Below are 12,948 nucleotides of genomic sequence, written 5' to 3'. Positions count from 1 at the left end.
AAATCGTAGAAGATAAGACCGATAAGGGATGACCTTGGAGCGAAACGAAATAATTTTGGGACATGGGCGCTATGCGCGAGTTCACGCACAGGCCGGTCCGCGTGCAAGCGCTCCTTCAAGGTGCATTCACGATTTGGAAACGTCCGAGTCGTTGAAATCGATTTCTGGCTGTTCCGACGTTGCAGTCGTATCATTCGGAACGCGGCGAGATTAGCCTGATCATCCTAGAAAAAGCACATTTCAAGGTCATCTTTGCCAGTAAACGAGGGGCTTACATGCTTCCGGCAAGGTAAGAGACTTAAGTCCATCCAGTTTGAAGTTGTTTCCTCAAGGCGGTGAGTAGCGGAGTTTAAACCTCACGTGGCTTCGATGCTCACGATTCATTTCCACCCACGGGCAATATATCAACTGACCTCTCGCTGTCAATGTCTCTCCTGAGAGTGAATTGAGCGTGGATTCGTGCTCTTGTATGTGGCCTTCGGGAAAATATCTGGCGATGGATGACGTTCTTAAGGTAGTATGTCCAACTTTTTCTAGTCCGTCGTCATACGCTGATTTGCAGCCCAAGGCATTTTTTAACATCATTCTAATGTCTCTCTGTTCTTGCCGGAGGGTGACTTGAGCGTGGATTTGCGCTTTTGTATGTGGTCTTCGGACAAATATTTTGCCATGGGTGACGTTTTGAGGGTATGTTCAGCTTTTTTCAGTCCGTCTGTCATACACTAATTTGCAGCCCACGGCATTTTCTGCAAAGCCCAGAATAACATTTCCCCGATAACCTCCTTTCAAAGTCGGGGATTTGCTTCTTGACTGTTGTCTTACAACTCAACAGCCAACATTTCGTGCCGCACGTGTAATCTGTTGGCCTTCGAAGGGGTCGGACCGCACACAAACAACGCAACAGCTTCCCACTAGCCGACCGGTTTCTGTTGTCTTCCAACTCAATAGCCAACATTTCGGTAGGCGATGACGCCTTTCGACTTATGTGCATGAAGTTGTCGATAAAGTCCGCACTTCAGCCGATGATCATTCTGCCGCCTTTTGACGCTGCGATCTTCCTCTACTTATCGGCTTTCTTCCGTGGCCCTCGTTTTCGTTAGAAGATTCGAATCACATTTCGAGGTACGTGCTGCTTTTCTAGACATCCAGACTGGATCTGACTGCTCATTCATTGCAGAAGATCTCCGATGCCTCCGCATTACTGTGTGTGAACTCGCGTGCAGTGTATATTCCGAGGTGAAGACATGTGATGCGGAGGCCGATTGACATTACCATTCTGTATGGAAGTTGAACGACATTGGGGATAATTGATTGTCCCGGATTATCATTTCAATGACCTGGGCGTGTATTCGCGCCGTCGGGATCTTCTGCCTTGACTCGCGCGCAGCAGTCGTGCGACATTCTCGACCACACTCATAACGTGAGGATCTAGTCCACGGCTTTTACGCTTGAATTGTCACTTCGCGCCAAACTTGTAATGTCCCCAACGACTCTTTCTAGGGCAAAATCTGCCTGCACTCTAGTCCCTTATTTCACTCTCAAGCCTAACTCTCCCTCGAATTCCTCGTAATATGCAGTTTCCGATTGGTCGCTTGGAAGTCCGCTACCCCAAACTTACCAGTCTTATCCGAATGTCAGTAGCGGTCACCCCATGCGCCGTTTATCAACGCGCTTCGATCATCGTCGTCACCATCTCTAGACGGTTTCATTTGCTTGACGATTGCACAATGGTCAACATTCGCCATCACGTGACTTGGTACCACAAACGATAGTTGGCTTCGACGCGATGAACGAGACTGCGCGTGGATTTGCGTGCAGCACTTGGACCAAGATAACAATTCTCTGCATGCTGAGTATATGGGTATAAACTTATTTCAGGGATATCCGTCAAGCTACATAATGGTGCAACAACGTTTGTGGGAGATGGCCTCGTCTACAAGCAATGAAAAGTCGCACTGTGCGTGCAGTCGCTATGCATGCAGCAATCGTCTTTTGTCTGATCTTTGGAAATGGGAGGTGGCAGCCGCTGTGGGTGATGTTGCATTCGAATCGATAGAAAGTGCAACTGTGGCTCGAGGACCCACATCGGCGGTGTCACACTAGTTGATAAAATAGCCTTCCACCATCGGTCTCACGACGCAGCCACAGATCAATCCGCCCCCAAAGTCGTCTCTTCCCTGTAACCATCGTCGATACCTTCACATCATCATCCCCGACCCCAATGCGTTTCCGAATTTACTGCCGTCGCCACTTTCCAACAAATCGTCGAACCGCCGCTCTAAAACTCATCCGTGAGACGATGAAGTCCGAGAAGGAACAGTTGGACAAAATGTTCGGGGTTCGCGATTGGTGTATTCTACTGCAGTACGTGTATTTCTACGTTTCTTCTTTTCGCACTAACGTTCCTTCAAGCGACGGCCCCCACAACTCTGACCGCAGACCTAGGGCATACGGTCGGTCAGAGGGCGATCATTGGTCCCTATGGGGCTATGCCTTCGGACTGAAGCGCTCAACCTTCTACATGCACGTATATGCAGACCAGAGCGCCACGTTCGGCCCCGACACACGTAAGGTCTTTTTTAGGCACCTTTGTCACCTCTTGGGGAGTGGGGAGGTCGGAATTATTCGCTTTTTCCCCCCATTTTCAAGACTTACGTTCAAATCTAGATATCCAACGGCAGCAAATCTTGAATCCCGTAGTTCAACGTCATCTTTTGTGCCAATTTGTGAATAAATGTAGTTCTATCGTGTTCCTTCTTCGATTACGACGCTCGGAAAACACGCGTTTTGGGTCGAGCTCTTCGCAGCAGTGATAGGTTAGACTCCGTCTGTTATCTCTTTTTGCTCTCACTCAATAACGTCAATCTAACCTGCTAGTCCTTAGTCCGAGTCCTCTGACTTTCCACCCTGGTCAGTTTCGTTAGTTGGCTTAACCTAACTTAGAATGTTCTGGCATATCCCACCCAAAGTGAGCGATCTCCGCGTGTTGTGGGACGTTGGCTGATATACACACCCTCAGCCGCACAGGAGTCGCTGCGTGTTCAGCTCGTTCCTCGAGTCCTCGTCTCTACGCCCGCATCCGAGCTGAATGACTGAGTACGATTAACCCCCCCGACTGTCATGAACACTATCTTGACCACGCAGGACAGCATCACAGATCTAACTTGGGTCGACAGTGATTGGCACGGATATCCACCTTTCAGCGACATCGCCACCCCACTGACCAGCCACACTTCTCAAGACAATCAATGCCGCCAACAAGCTCCGTCGCAGACGTCTTATCGACCACATCGCGCTGAGTTCGCCCGTCTAACACAGACCAATACATGCACTCACCGAATTCATCACGTGAAGGACGCGTATCGCCCGGGGAGAGTTTGCTTTCCAGGGATCCCCCCCCGATCAGCTTCTCACACGTCACAGCGCCTTCCTTCCATGTCCCCGCTGGACACTCCCAGAAGTTACCATACTCCGAATTCGAGTCAGGGAGTCTAAGTTCGAACTCCGGAAGTGGTGAACATGCGCCAGCAGGCTGCGCAACAAAATGGCACCATGCAGACTGGAAGCCGTTCTGGCTCTACTATTCCTGATACGACTATGTCGCTGTCGACTTTTCAGCGAACTGGGATACCTCGTCCGAGTTCGACTGTCCCGTTAATGATGGGTTCTTGACTTCCGTCGATGTTTTCTGGTTCTTCTTCCGCGTCTTCTAGTCTTGTTTCCGCCCCAATAAGTCGTTCCAACTCTCTCCAACAATCTGGAGGAATGTTTCGATCTAAATACGTCTCTCAGCCGTCTTTTCAGTAATCTGGCATGCAGTCAGGCGGTGGCATGTCCCGTTCTATTTCCACCTCTCAACCATTGCTCCAACAATCTGGAGGCATGTCCGGCTACTCTAATTCTCAGTCGTTTCAACAGTCTGGCATGCAGTCTGGTGGCGTGTCTATCTCTAACTCTCAGTCTTTTCAACAATCTGGCATGCAGTCTGGCGGCGGCATGCGTTCTAATTCTAGCGCCCAACAATCATTTGATCAATACGATATGCCCCGTTCTAATTCCAACGCTCAAACGTCTTTTCAACACTCTGATCGGATTGTTTGTATCCACGAAGGGCACATTCGCGTGCATGCGTATTTCGCAATTCAGGCTGCCCTGTTTCGCTCTAACGACGCCCATAGTCGGGCCTTTGCGGCCGTCGGACCACGATAACTGGTCCGGACGGTACCGAGTTGATTGATGCAGCCGAGTCTCGACCGATAGGCAGACAGCAGTTATGAGCGACGCAAGACTGGAGTTGAATCGCTGGACACCCCCAGAAGTTACCATACTCCGAATTCGAGTCATGTACCCAGCTTCGTTCTTTCCCTTTATCAATTCGAATTCATTTTGGACTATGTTACATTATGGCGTATGTGAAAATCGACAGGGTTTGCCGTAGGAGCACCTGACGGTAAAGCCCTCTCGTCCAATCCGGGAGAATACTTTTGGTCCTCTGAGGACTTTCCATCAAGACGTCCATATTATCCCCATCATTGCGATTGACATCATTTTCGTCCCATTCTCGCGGGCAATCTCCACTCCTCCTGTTTTAAGCGACCCAGCCAATGATCCTCCAACCCACGCCAGGGTTGACGGCGAAAACGCAGGCGCTTTCCCAGCATTAGACCCCAAGAAGGTGAAATGGACCCCAAGCCGACGTCGTAACCCTACTTCAACGGCGTGCCAACTTTCGTGTTGAGTGTGTCAGTGGCGAACCACCAATCGTAGGCCGCACTCCACCAGAAGCGGGAGTCCCGTAAGTTGTTGTAGTGCGCGTAGAATGTCTGAAGGAGTATGATCACCAGGATAAAGAGGCATGGGATGCGTATGAAGATCCTGGCCGTGATGGTGGTGGGATCTGAGCTCAAAGGAGCTCGAGTAGGACGTTTAAGGGGATCGGTATTGTCATCTTGCTGGACGGAGTTATTGTTGTCGGTCACAGCCATGAGAGTCTGGGGTGTAAAGTGCGATATGCGGATATTGAGGTCAGCTACTTGCTTCATTAAGGCGGTGATGTAGTCTTGCGAGGGAGGGTGGTACGTAGAATCATTTGGTACGCCAGATTTCATATCAGTGGCTAATGGGGCACATCAGAACAAAGAAGATGAGACAGCAAGATTGGAGAGGAGCATACGGTTTGCTTGGGCGTCGACCTTGCCAAAAGGAAAGATCGGAATGGGCTGGATCTGTTGTTTGAGAATGACAGGCCCGTCAATACCTTCACCGGATGCATGGGCGGGACTTAAGAGCGGAGAAGCACTCCCCATCGGGGTGTCTGTCGACATGGCGGATGGGTAACTAAGAGGCGAAGTCTTTCACGCGGTTGTTTTAAAGCGAATGCCTTATATATTTTCCTGATGGAGTGGCACTTGTTGGGCACTTGAGTGGCACAACGAAAGGTAAGGTTGCTAACGCACGATAATGAGGTACTAACTAGTTAGACATCGTGGGTATGGGAGAGCGCTGTCTTGACGAGTTCTAGAAATGGGCGGAAACGAAGACCTCAAATCTGTCATACGCTGTCCTACATACATCCCACTCAGACACACGTGATGTGTTGACCTGACGACTTGAGTCAAGTGGAGAGGCGCATCGCCCCTTTGGGCTGTAGGTTGTTTGTACTTGTTGTATTACTGCCAATTTCTTTGATTTTCACGGAAATCATCTTTTTTAGCGCATGGCCTCTTCTTTGGGTCATATTTATGGCCAAATCGAATCAAATATCAATTCCGCAGGGAGTCTTCGGACTCGTTTTTTTAAATTCGGGCGTGGGACCAGGAATTTAATCGAAAAATGACATTTAGAAAACACATTTTAAAAAAGTAGTCCGAAGTCTCCCTCCACCAATGCTAGATCATCATTTTTACGTGCTCATTTTGAGGCAAACGCGAGGGAGGAAAGAGAAAGGCTGTAATAATTGCTGATTGGCTACAAGACCAATTAATGGATTACATAATACGCGTCAAGAACGCGTCAAAAGCATACTGACTATGCAAAATCACATCCCATAACACTGAATATCCTGCGGCACCCTCCTATACCTACAGAATAGGTTACTTTCTTACCTCACATGTCCCAAAATTTGAAAGCATGAAGGTTGACAATGGGAAAGACTCTGTGGAGGTCACATGGAGAGGGTGCCATTGAAGAGCACATGAAGCCAAAGCCCAAGGGGGTCTGTGAGCTGATTAAGGTTGTCGCTAGGTTTCTTGCTCAAGGATACAAGGGAAATAGCAGGACAGGTACTTCCTGGGATGGACACCAACGATCAAACTGCAGGAGAGAACTTATATGAGTCAGACAACAACAATTTCTGGATTAGATTTTGATATACTATATGTTACATGTTTCATACACAACTCTACAGGGTAGAATGCCTGAAATACCTCGAACTTTCGTTTCGAAGTGGATGCAAGCGCGATTTGCCAGTTTCGAGGTGGCTGTGCACTGACTAAGCAGCCGCAACCATTTAGGGATGGTGCGCCTCTCCAACTTGAGGCCTTGAGGCATAAATGCATAACGACTGATAGGGCGGCAAGCCGCATGCCCCGCTACCTTCCGGCAAAAAAGGTTGAATTGGTTGTCTTAATAAATAGGAATTTTGCATTCAAGTACGGAGCAACTTATGTCTTCAAACGAAAATTGACGTCTGGCGCGCTGAGTATCTGTTTACTTTCACATTTGGAAGTGTACAGTAATTGGTGCCAGATATATTCTGTCTCGACACCGGAACTAGAGTCGGCCACAGTGGCGAAAAAATTGAAAGTGATTACGACCATTAAGTGGACAATTAATAAAATCTTTTTGAAACTAGAGGTTGACTTCATCAACAAAAACCTCACTTCTAAATCTGTGTTTTATACATATATGTTAATAATGGTTTCACCCAACAAAAAAACTTTCAAATTGTAGTTGTTTCGTCATTCTTAATCTGATCCTGTTATTTTTCGTTTTTTCACGAGAGCTCCATTGGAGCATTGAATATCTAGCTTGTCAAAGGAGGCCGCTGCTCGTCGCCCGGCCTTCGGCCAGCTCCTCGCAGCGGCGACAAGCAGTGTTAAGCAAACTGAAAATCAGTTGGACTTTGCAGACTTCGTGCCCTCATTCTTCATCAATGTGGAGATTTCGTTTTCCTCTTATTTAAATCCCCAGATTAATATTACCACACAGTCTGATAGATAGACCTAGAAATACGGACATGGGAGACATAGCTAAAGTGAGGTGATCAAGACCACCCAGATAGTGTACGGTGTGCCATGTCTGCAGAAGAGTGGAGTGGCAGCACGTTACATTAATCTTGTACAAAATTTACGGACAATTTACAGTATCTACCCCTGCAAATGATGAAGTCGGTTTCGGTTTAGACTCGAGCCAAGTCCCTTTTTGTAAATTGAAGACAGTCGTTCAATAGATTACCGTAGGGACTGGAAGATTTGATGCGTGATCTAGTACAGTGCAGAAAATTCCCACGATTTACGGGGACTTCGCCAAATTTCGCTGAGCTTTGAGTGAGCCTGGGACGCGATGTCTGGCACAGAGATCATTTTGGACCCTGAACGCCTTGCCTCAACGTCTCGAAGACTTTGCGAGACCTTTGCTATTCCATTCCTCCACCCATTCCAGATCCAAACCGGCCAAAATATCTTACAGAAACACAGCACTATCCTCGACGTACCAACCGGGTCCGGCAAGACCCTAGCGTTTTTCTACGCGGGTTTCTACCACTGGTGGCCTGGGAATACTGAATGCGACTCCTGCCAGAAGAAGATCATAGTGATCATCAGTCTGGCACTTGTTGCGTTGATGCAAGCACAGGTGAGTAACAGTGAGTTACCCCGTGATCCCCGCGTGTGAGGCTGACTCCAGATCTATTCACAAGGTCGTAGACTTGGTTTCGAAGCAGATTGTCTGCGACGTCTGGGTGTGGATGGCAATGCTTGGGTGCTTGGACCTGCAGTCTCTGTGTCAGAATCCGAGTTGGCAAGTGGGTCGTCTTGAGAGGCCGGTCGCTTCTCAGGCATGTTAACTTAAGATGTAGCAGGTTTGAGCGTGAAAAATGTTGTATTGGAGGACGTCAGCAAAGCATTCGAAAGTGTAAGTGGTGAGCATGAATTCGAAAATCTGTCTAAGTCCCATTAAATCGTGGGAACTTTCTGCACTGTACTCGATTACGGTTCAAATCTACCAGTCCCGAGACAAAACTGACTCGGGACTGGTCCGAGTCTAGTTTCGGTTCAGTATATGATTTTTCTCCTATGTAACTGGTGAAGAACGTGATGTACGTAGAGACGTGACTTTTCCTTGAGCGAGTGAAGCGTGATTACATGTGATGGGAAAATTTGGCACGTGATTTTTTGGCCAATCGACGCTGCTACAGAAGACCCACTACTGACGTAGCAGGAAATGGCACCTTGCGCTAAGTCGCGCTGACTCTGGATGAAGGGTACAGGTGTTCATAACGTTCATATTGTGATGAATGCGAAGACTGCACTGGAACTTGGTTATCCTTGCTTTCGCTCATGAATCTCTCAATGGTCATCGCACGAACACGCTCACTGGCAGCTGCAGGAAGAAATCGCATATGTACCGCAAGGTCGAGGGGGAAATTATTGAAGACGATTTCTTCTCAGTTCGCATTGCAAACATCGAGGCGGAGGCCGTACGCCAGAACAAGGACGCTCTCGCCATGTATGGTATACTAGAAGGTTCCGGTCCACACATTGCCCCCTTCGTCGAGCGCTCGTTGTCTGGGAACCTCTACAAGTCCACTTTAAACGGGACGGAACATGGAATACAGCCTCAAGTCCCTGCCCAGTTCACACAAGCCATTGTCTCCGTGCGCTAGGCCAAGACCACACTCTTGCGCTCATAAGTGATGTTTAAACTCTCAGACTACGGTATTGAACGTACGTATATCCTCGTTTTCTGTCAAAAGCGTTTTTCAGACATGATGTTTCTAGAATACTCTCCACCTTCCAGATGGTATAACTATCACGTCCGGGTAGGACTTGATTCAAACAGTCTGAGGCGGCCAAATCGTGAATGCACTGGCATCGAGCACGGTTTTGAGAACCCCATGAGTTGGGGCCTGCGCGTGGACTCGCGCGCAGCGCCTATGCCGGAATTGCTGCTCTGTGGGTTATATCCCCCCTAGACCATCTTCAATATCCTTCTGCTTCACCACGTGCACCTTTGGATGCCCCAACAATCGGGGCCTACTCCGTACGTGCTATTCTAAAGTTGACCCATGGCGACGAAAGCTCTGTTTATGTCTTGATCACGATAAGCTCTTGTATTCAAGCTTTCGCGCTTATTTCAATTTGAGATTGACGATATTCTTTGTATGTGCTTGTATATCTTCGCCTCCTATAAATCGTCTATTGACTACTAATGGTAAGCTCATCAACTAGTCGTCACCAACATAAACCTGACTATCACTTGCTAGCCAATGACCTAACCCACTAATTTCAACATAGAACCATACTAAGCCCTGACTATTCCTGGTTGAAATAGAGTCGGCAACACACCCTTGAGAGGGATACGTACATATGTAGGAAACCCACTATAATTACAGACACAATTTATTTGCATCCTAACCTCCAAGATTGAGTTTGGCCCCAAGTTCTAAACCAATCTGCTCCCAAGTAAACCTAATGGCCCCTGATACTGTGGCACGAGATCCAAACTGCCATTGAACTTTGAACTCCTTGGGTTGAAGTAGTTGAAGCTTGGTCGAAGTGAACTTCCTCAGCTGGAGTAATCAAGGTTTGGTTTCTCTGGAGTTGCTCCAACTGCTCATCTTCTATCAACATGAGGGCACTGTTGATGACTCTGTCACTCACTTCTTCATCGGTGAAATTTGCAAGGATGTGCTTGAGAATGTAGTTTCCATAAGAAAGATACATTGTGTCAACATATGCTGGGGGCACTATGGGATCATCCTGCTCATCAAGTTCAATCAACATGAGGGCATTGACGGTCGCTCTGTCGCTCACTTCATTGAAGAAACTTTCACGGCTCTTGTTCTTGGGGGGAAATAGATTTCGTATGATATCACAAAGCAGATACATTATGTCAACAACTGCCCTGGGAGGAGAGATAAGCCAAAGATAAGCTCGGGGCGATTGTTGTGTGCGAATTGAATCGAATCGCAATCAAATCGTTACAATTGTGATGTTTAAACTCCGCCACTCACCTTGAAGCGCGGCCTCTCTTGGAACTCATAGCACAATCATAGCATTCCATCAACTCCGAAACACTTGTTTTCACTGCGAGTCCTTTGCATCTTGTTTGATCCTACTCCGAGTCTTATTCGCCCATTTGCTCGCTAGTGCTCCTTTGAAACTCCGAGTGATGCAGTCTTCGGATATTCGGCGTGAAACCGTGCACAGCGCTTTCCCACCACTCAATATCCAACAGTCCGTATGTCAGAATGTGGATGGAAATCTACCAGGTAAGAGAAAAAACTTGACTATAAAGTTGGGTGCGAAATAGGAATCGTTACGATTGGCATTTTTGAAATATTGAGGTTTAAATCAAGAAATTTAAACCCCGATACTCAGCCAAGCACACTGGGATTCTTACACTGCTCCGGCTACGTACTTCGACACAACCAATCCAAGGCGACTAGATCGTTGGTGCGTTCAACATTGGTTTGAGGAGCCCGTTCACGAAGACCGTGGGTTGGCCTGTGCGTGAACTCGCGCGCAGCGTCCATGCGTATTTCGCAATTCAGGCTGCCCTGTTTCGCTCTAACGACGCCCAGACTCGGGCCTGTGTGGCCGTCGGACCACGATAACTGGTAAGGACGGTACCAGGCCTCTCACTGCAGTTCCAACACCTGTTATTTTTTTTTAGATAGCCGTGGTCAAAACCTAGGATGCACCCTCTTAGGATATACCACGCCTGCTTCCAAAGGACGCTCGCTTTGTAGGACCCTCATTTCCCACTCCCTGTCCGCTTGAGGCATGTATTCGCTGGTCTACCGTTGCTCCACTGCTAGTTTCCGCGCTTGGATTCGCCTCCAAAGTTTTCAAGCCAAATTATGTGGCTATTGGTCTCTTTGCATCCTAGTGCTCCGTCTCTTTATATACAAGTTACAGTCACTGCGCCATCACCTTGGTATTATGCACTTTCTGTTTTTTATCCCCACAACGGGACTCTTCACCCTTTCGGTCATACTCCCGGTGATTTCCGCCGTGAATCGCACTCCGCGAAACGTTAAAAGGGCCGCCTTTGTCCATATCTCTTTCGCCACTCCTCCTATCGCTTTCATCCCCGTCTGCCTTCATTCACCACATTCACGTTCAGTACAGCGCTATGCCCACGGATGTCTACCAGGTGATTTGACTGCAAACGCACCCTTTGTTCTTTCTGATTACTTTCTTAGCAAATTCATCTGAAAGTCTTGTACTTCTCAATGTCCTCAAGGAATGCCCGTCCGATATCTATTCCTGCTCTCGTTTCACCTTCTGGTGAACGGTTCCCCGTTTTGTCCACCGCCCTGAGCGAATATCCAACGATTACTCCAAGCACCACCCTCATCTCTTTAAAAACTCGCCACCGCAAACAATACAACTTCACTGTCTATCACCGGTACGATGAAGGCATGATCCGTAACCGAGCCGCCGCTGCCATTGCGCCGGAAGTTCACTGGGCAGGGGATTTATTGCTAGTCCGGGAAGGGAGTCGCGTTAACTTCACGGATCTGTCCAACCGTGATATCTCTTTTGCGAAGACTGCTGTTCGGCGGTGTGTAATTGCGCTTCTTGAACACGAGTCTTATACGATCTCACCACTCGCCCAGCTTTCTGCACACTGCGCACAACAGCATCCTTGACGCTGAGGCGGAAAACCTTGACGAGGTTGTTTTCCCAACAGTACTGATGTATAACATGTAGTCAAACGAACATCGGTGTACTTAGCTCGTCGAGCAACTCGCGTTGATGAGGGGTCACTGTTAATTTCTAATTCCATTTATCCGTAGCTGAAATTCTATCGGGTCCTTGTTTGTAATGCGCAAACCCCACCTATGAACAGCGTATATATCATCCTGAGCGAGGATAAAGCAAGGAAGGTCGGATGGCTCAAATCCTAATCTTCGAACGACGTCCAACGCGCTTTCTGACTTGAGTCTTGACCTTTTGGACTTCTCAAACACAGTTTTAAAAATGCAGTCCCCTCGGGCCTGGAGGAAGCTTCTTATCCTTTTCGTACGTCCCACGGTGATAGAAAATTAGAATTGACTTTAAGTAGGGAGATGGTAACACAAATTCATTCCAGATCCACCCGAGTACTAAGTAATGATTGTCATATAATATGTGTAAGTAGAACGAAAAATCTGAGGCACTATAAGATAAAATTCGTATTTTCGGCAGCTAATCATCTCCCTATCTCACCGCATGACAGGTGTGAAACCGAAAAGGAACAACAAAGACAAAACACAAAGTGCCTCGCAGGAAAGCGGAACTACACACATGGAAAAAGGGAAGCTTCAGTTTGCTTGTGGTTCATCAATCTGGGTTGGGAAGATAACCGAAAAAGCATCTTCCCCTCCAGCGGCTTGAATGCATTCGTGGGCATGATCGAGAAAGCTACAAATATGTGAGAATGGAACAGAAAGATATGAGGTTGTCGACGCACGCACACACGAGCTGCCCTATGCGCCATATTGTAAGCGTACCAGCTGGCCAATCCAATATAATTGTATCGATAACCTTCCTGGATGACGATGAAGTCCCCCGTCCACGGGACAAAGGGCGCCAGAGTACCAGCGGCGCCGTTGACACCCAGGAGCTGGTCATGTCGAAAATAGACCGTAAAGCGGTATTGATCGTTCTCGTCGTCCCGAATCGAAACTCTAACTTTCTTCACAGGGATAGTTGTATAACCACGAAGGGTGGTAGATAC

General features: G+C 47.9%; 6 protein-coding genes across 6 annotated transcripts; 3 read left to right on the top strand and 3 right to left on the bottom strand.

Moving 5' to 3' along the window:
• Window positions 1-2,221: 2,221 nt before the first annotated feature.
• On the top strand, window positions 2,222-3,096 carry LACBIDRAFT_333896 (uncharacterized protein; the record flags this gene model as incomplete). The annotated part of the gene is made up of 5 exons (XM_001888642.1): window positions 2,222-2,364; window positions 2,413-2,567; window positions 2,741-2,816; window positions 2,885-2,910; window positions 3,020-3,096. 5 exons carry the CDS (start codon window positions 2,222-2,224, stop codon window positions 3,094-3,096), a joined length of 477 nt encoding a protein of 158 aa, XP_001888677.1.
• Window positions 3,097-4,706: 1,610 nt separating this feature from the next.
• Window positions 4,707-5,324, bottom strand: LACBIDRAFT_333895 (uncharacterized protein; the record flags this gene model as incomplete). The annotated part of the gene is made up of 2 exons (XM_001888584.1): window positions 4,707-5,116; window positions 5,174-5,324. The coding sequence occupies 2 exons, from the start codon at window positions 5,322-5,324 to the stop codon at window positions 4,707-4,709; spliced, it is 561 nt and encodes a 186-aa protein (XP_001888619.1).
• Window positions 5,325-8,620: 3,296 nt separating this feature from the next.
• On the top strand, window positions 8,621-8,884 carry FAS-1 (uncharacterized protein; the record flags this gene model as incomplete). The annotated part of the gene is made up of 1 exon (XM_001888641.1): window positions 8,621-8,884. The coding sequence occupies one exon, from the start codon at window positions 8,621-8,623 to the stop codon at window positions 8,882-8,884; it is 264 nt and encodes an 87-aa protein (XP_001888676.1).
• A 747-nt stretch (window positions 8,885-9,631) lies between these two features.
• LACBIDRAFT_333893 (uncharacterized protein) lies at window positions 9,632-11,008 on the bottom strand (the record flags this gene model as incomplete). The annotated part of the gene is made up of 5 exons (XM_001888583.1): window positions 9,632-9,790; window positions 9,882-10,064; window positions 10,235-10,251; window positions 10,642-10,837; window positions 10,925-11,008. The coding sequence occupies 5 exons, from the start codon at window positions 11,006-11,008 to the stop codon at window positions 9,632-9,634; spliced, it is 639 nt and encodes a 212-aa protein (XP_001888618.1).
• A 350-nt stretch (window positions 11,009-11,358) lies between these two features.
• Window positions 11,359-11,985, top strand: LACBIDRAFT_333892 (uncharacterized protein; the record flags this gene model as incomplete). Its single annotated transcript, XM_001888640.1, has 3 exons — window positions 11,359-11,379; window positions 11,429-11,790; window positions 11,940-11,985. The coding sequence occupies 3 exons, from the start codon at window positions 11,359-11,361 to the stop codon at window positions 11,983-11,985; spliced, it is 429 nt and encodes a 142-aa protein (XP_001888675.1).
• Window positions 11,986-12,551: 566 nt separating this feature from the next.
• LACBIDRAFT_313053 (uncharacterized protein) lies at window positions 12,552-12,948 on the bottom strand (the record flags this gene model as incomplete). The annotated part of the gene is made up of 2 exons (XM_001888582.1): window positions 12,552-12,632; window positions 12,682-12,948. Coding segments are annotated over 2 exons (348 nt in total), but the record flags the coding sequence as incomplete, so codon positions are not given.

Source organism: Laccaria bicolor, genomic scaffold (genome assembly GCF_000143565.1).
Source record: "Laccaria bicolor S238N-H82 LACBIscaffold_57 genomic scaffold, whole genome shotgun sequence".
In the NCBI taxonomy this organism is placed as follows: Eukaryota; Fungi; Basidiomycota; class Agaricomycetes; order Agaricales; family Hydnangiaceae; genus Laccaria; species Laccaria bicolor.
This window is presented reverse-complemented; position numbering and strand designations above follow the sequence as displayed.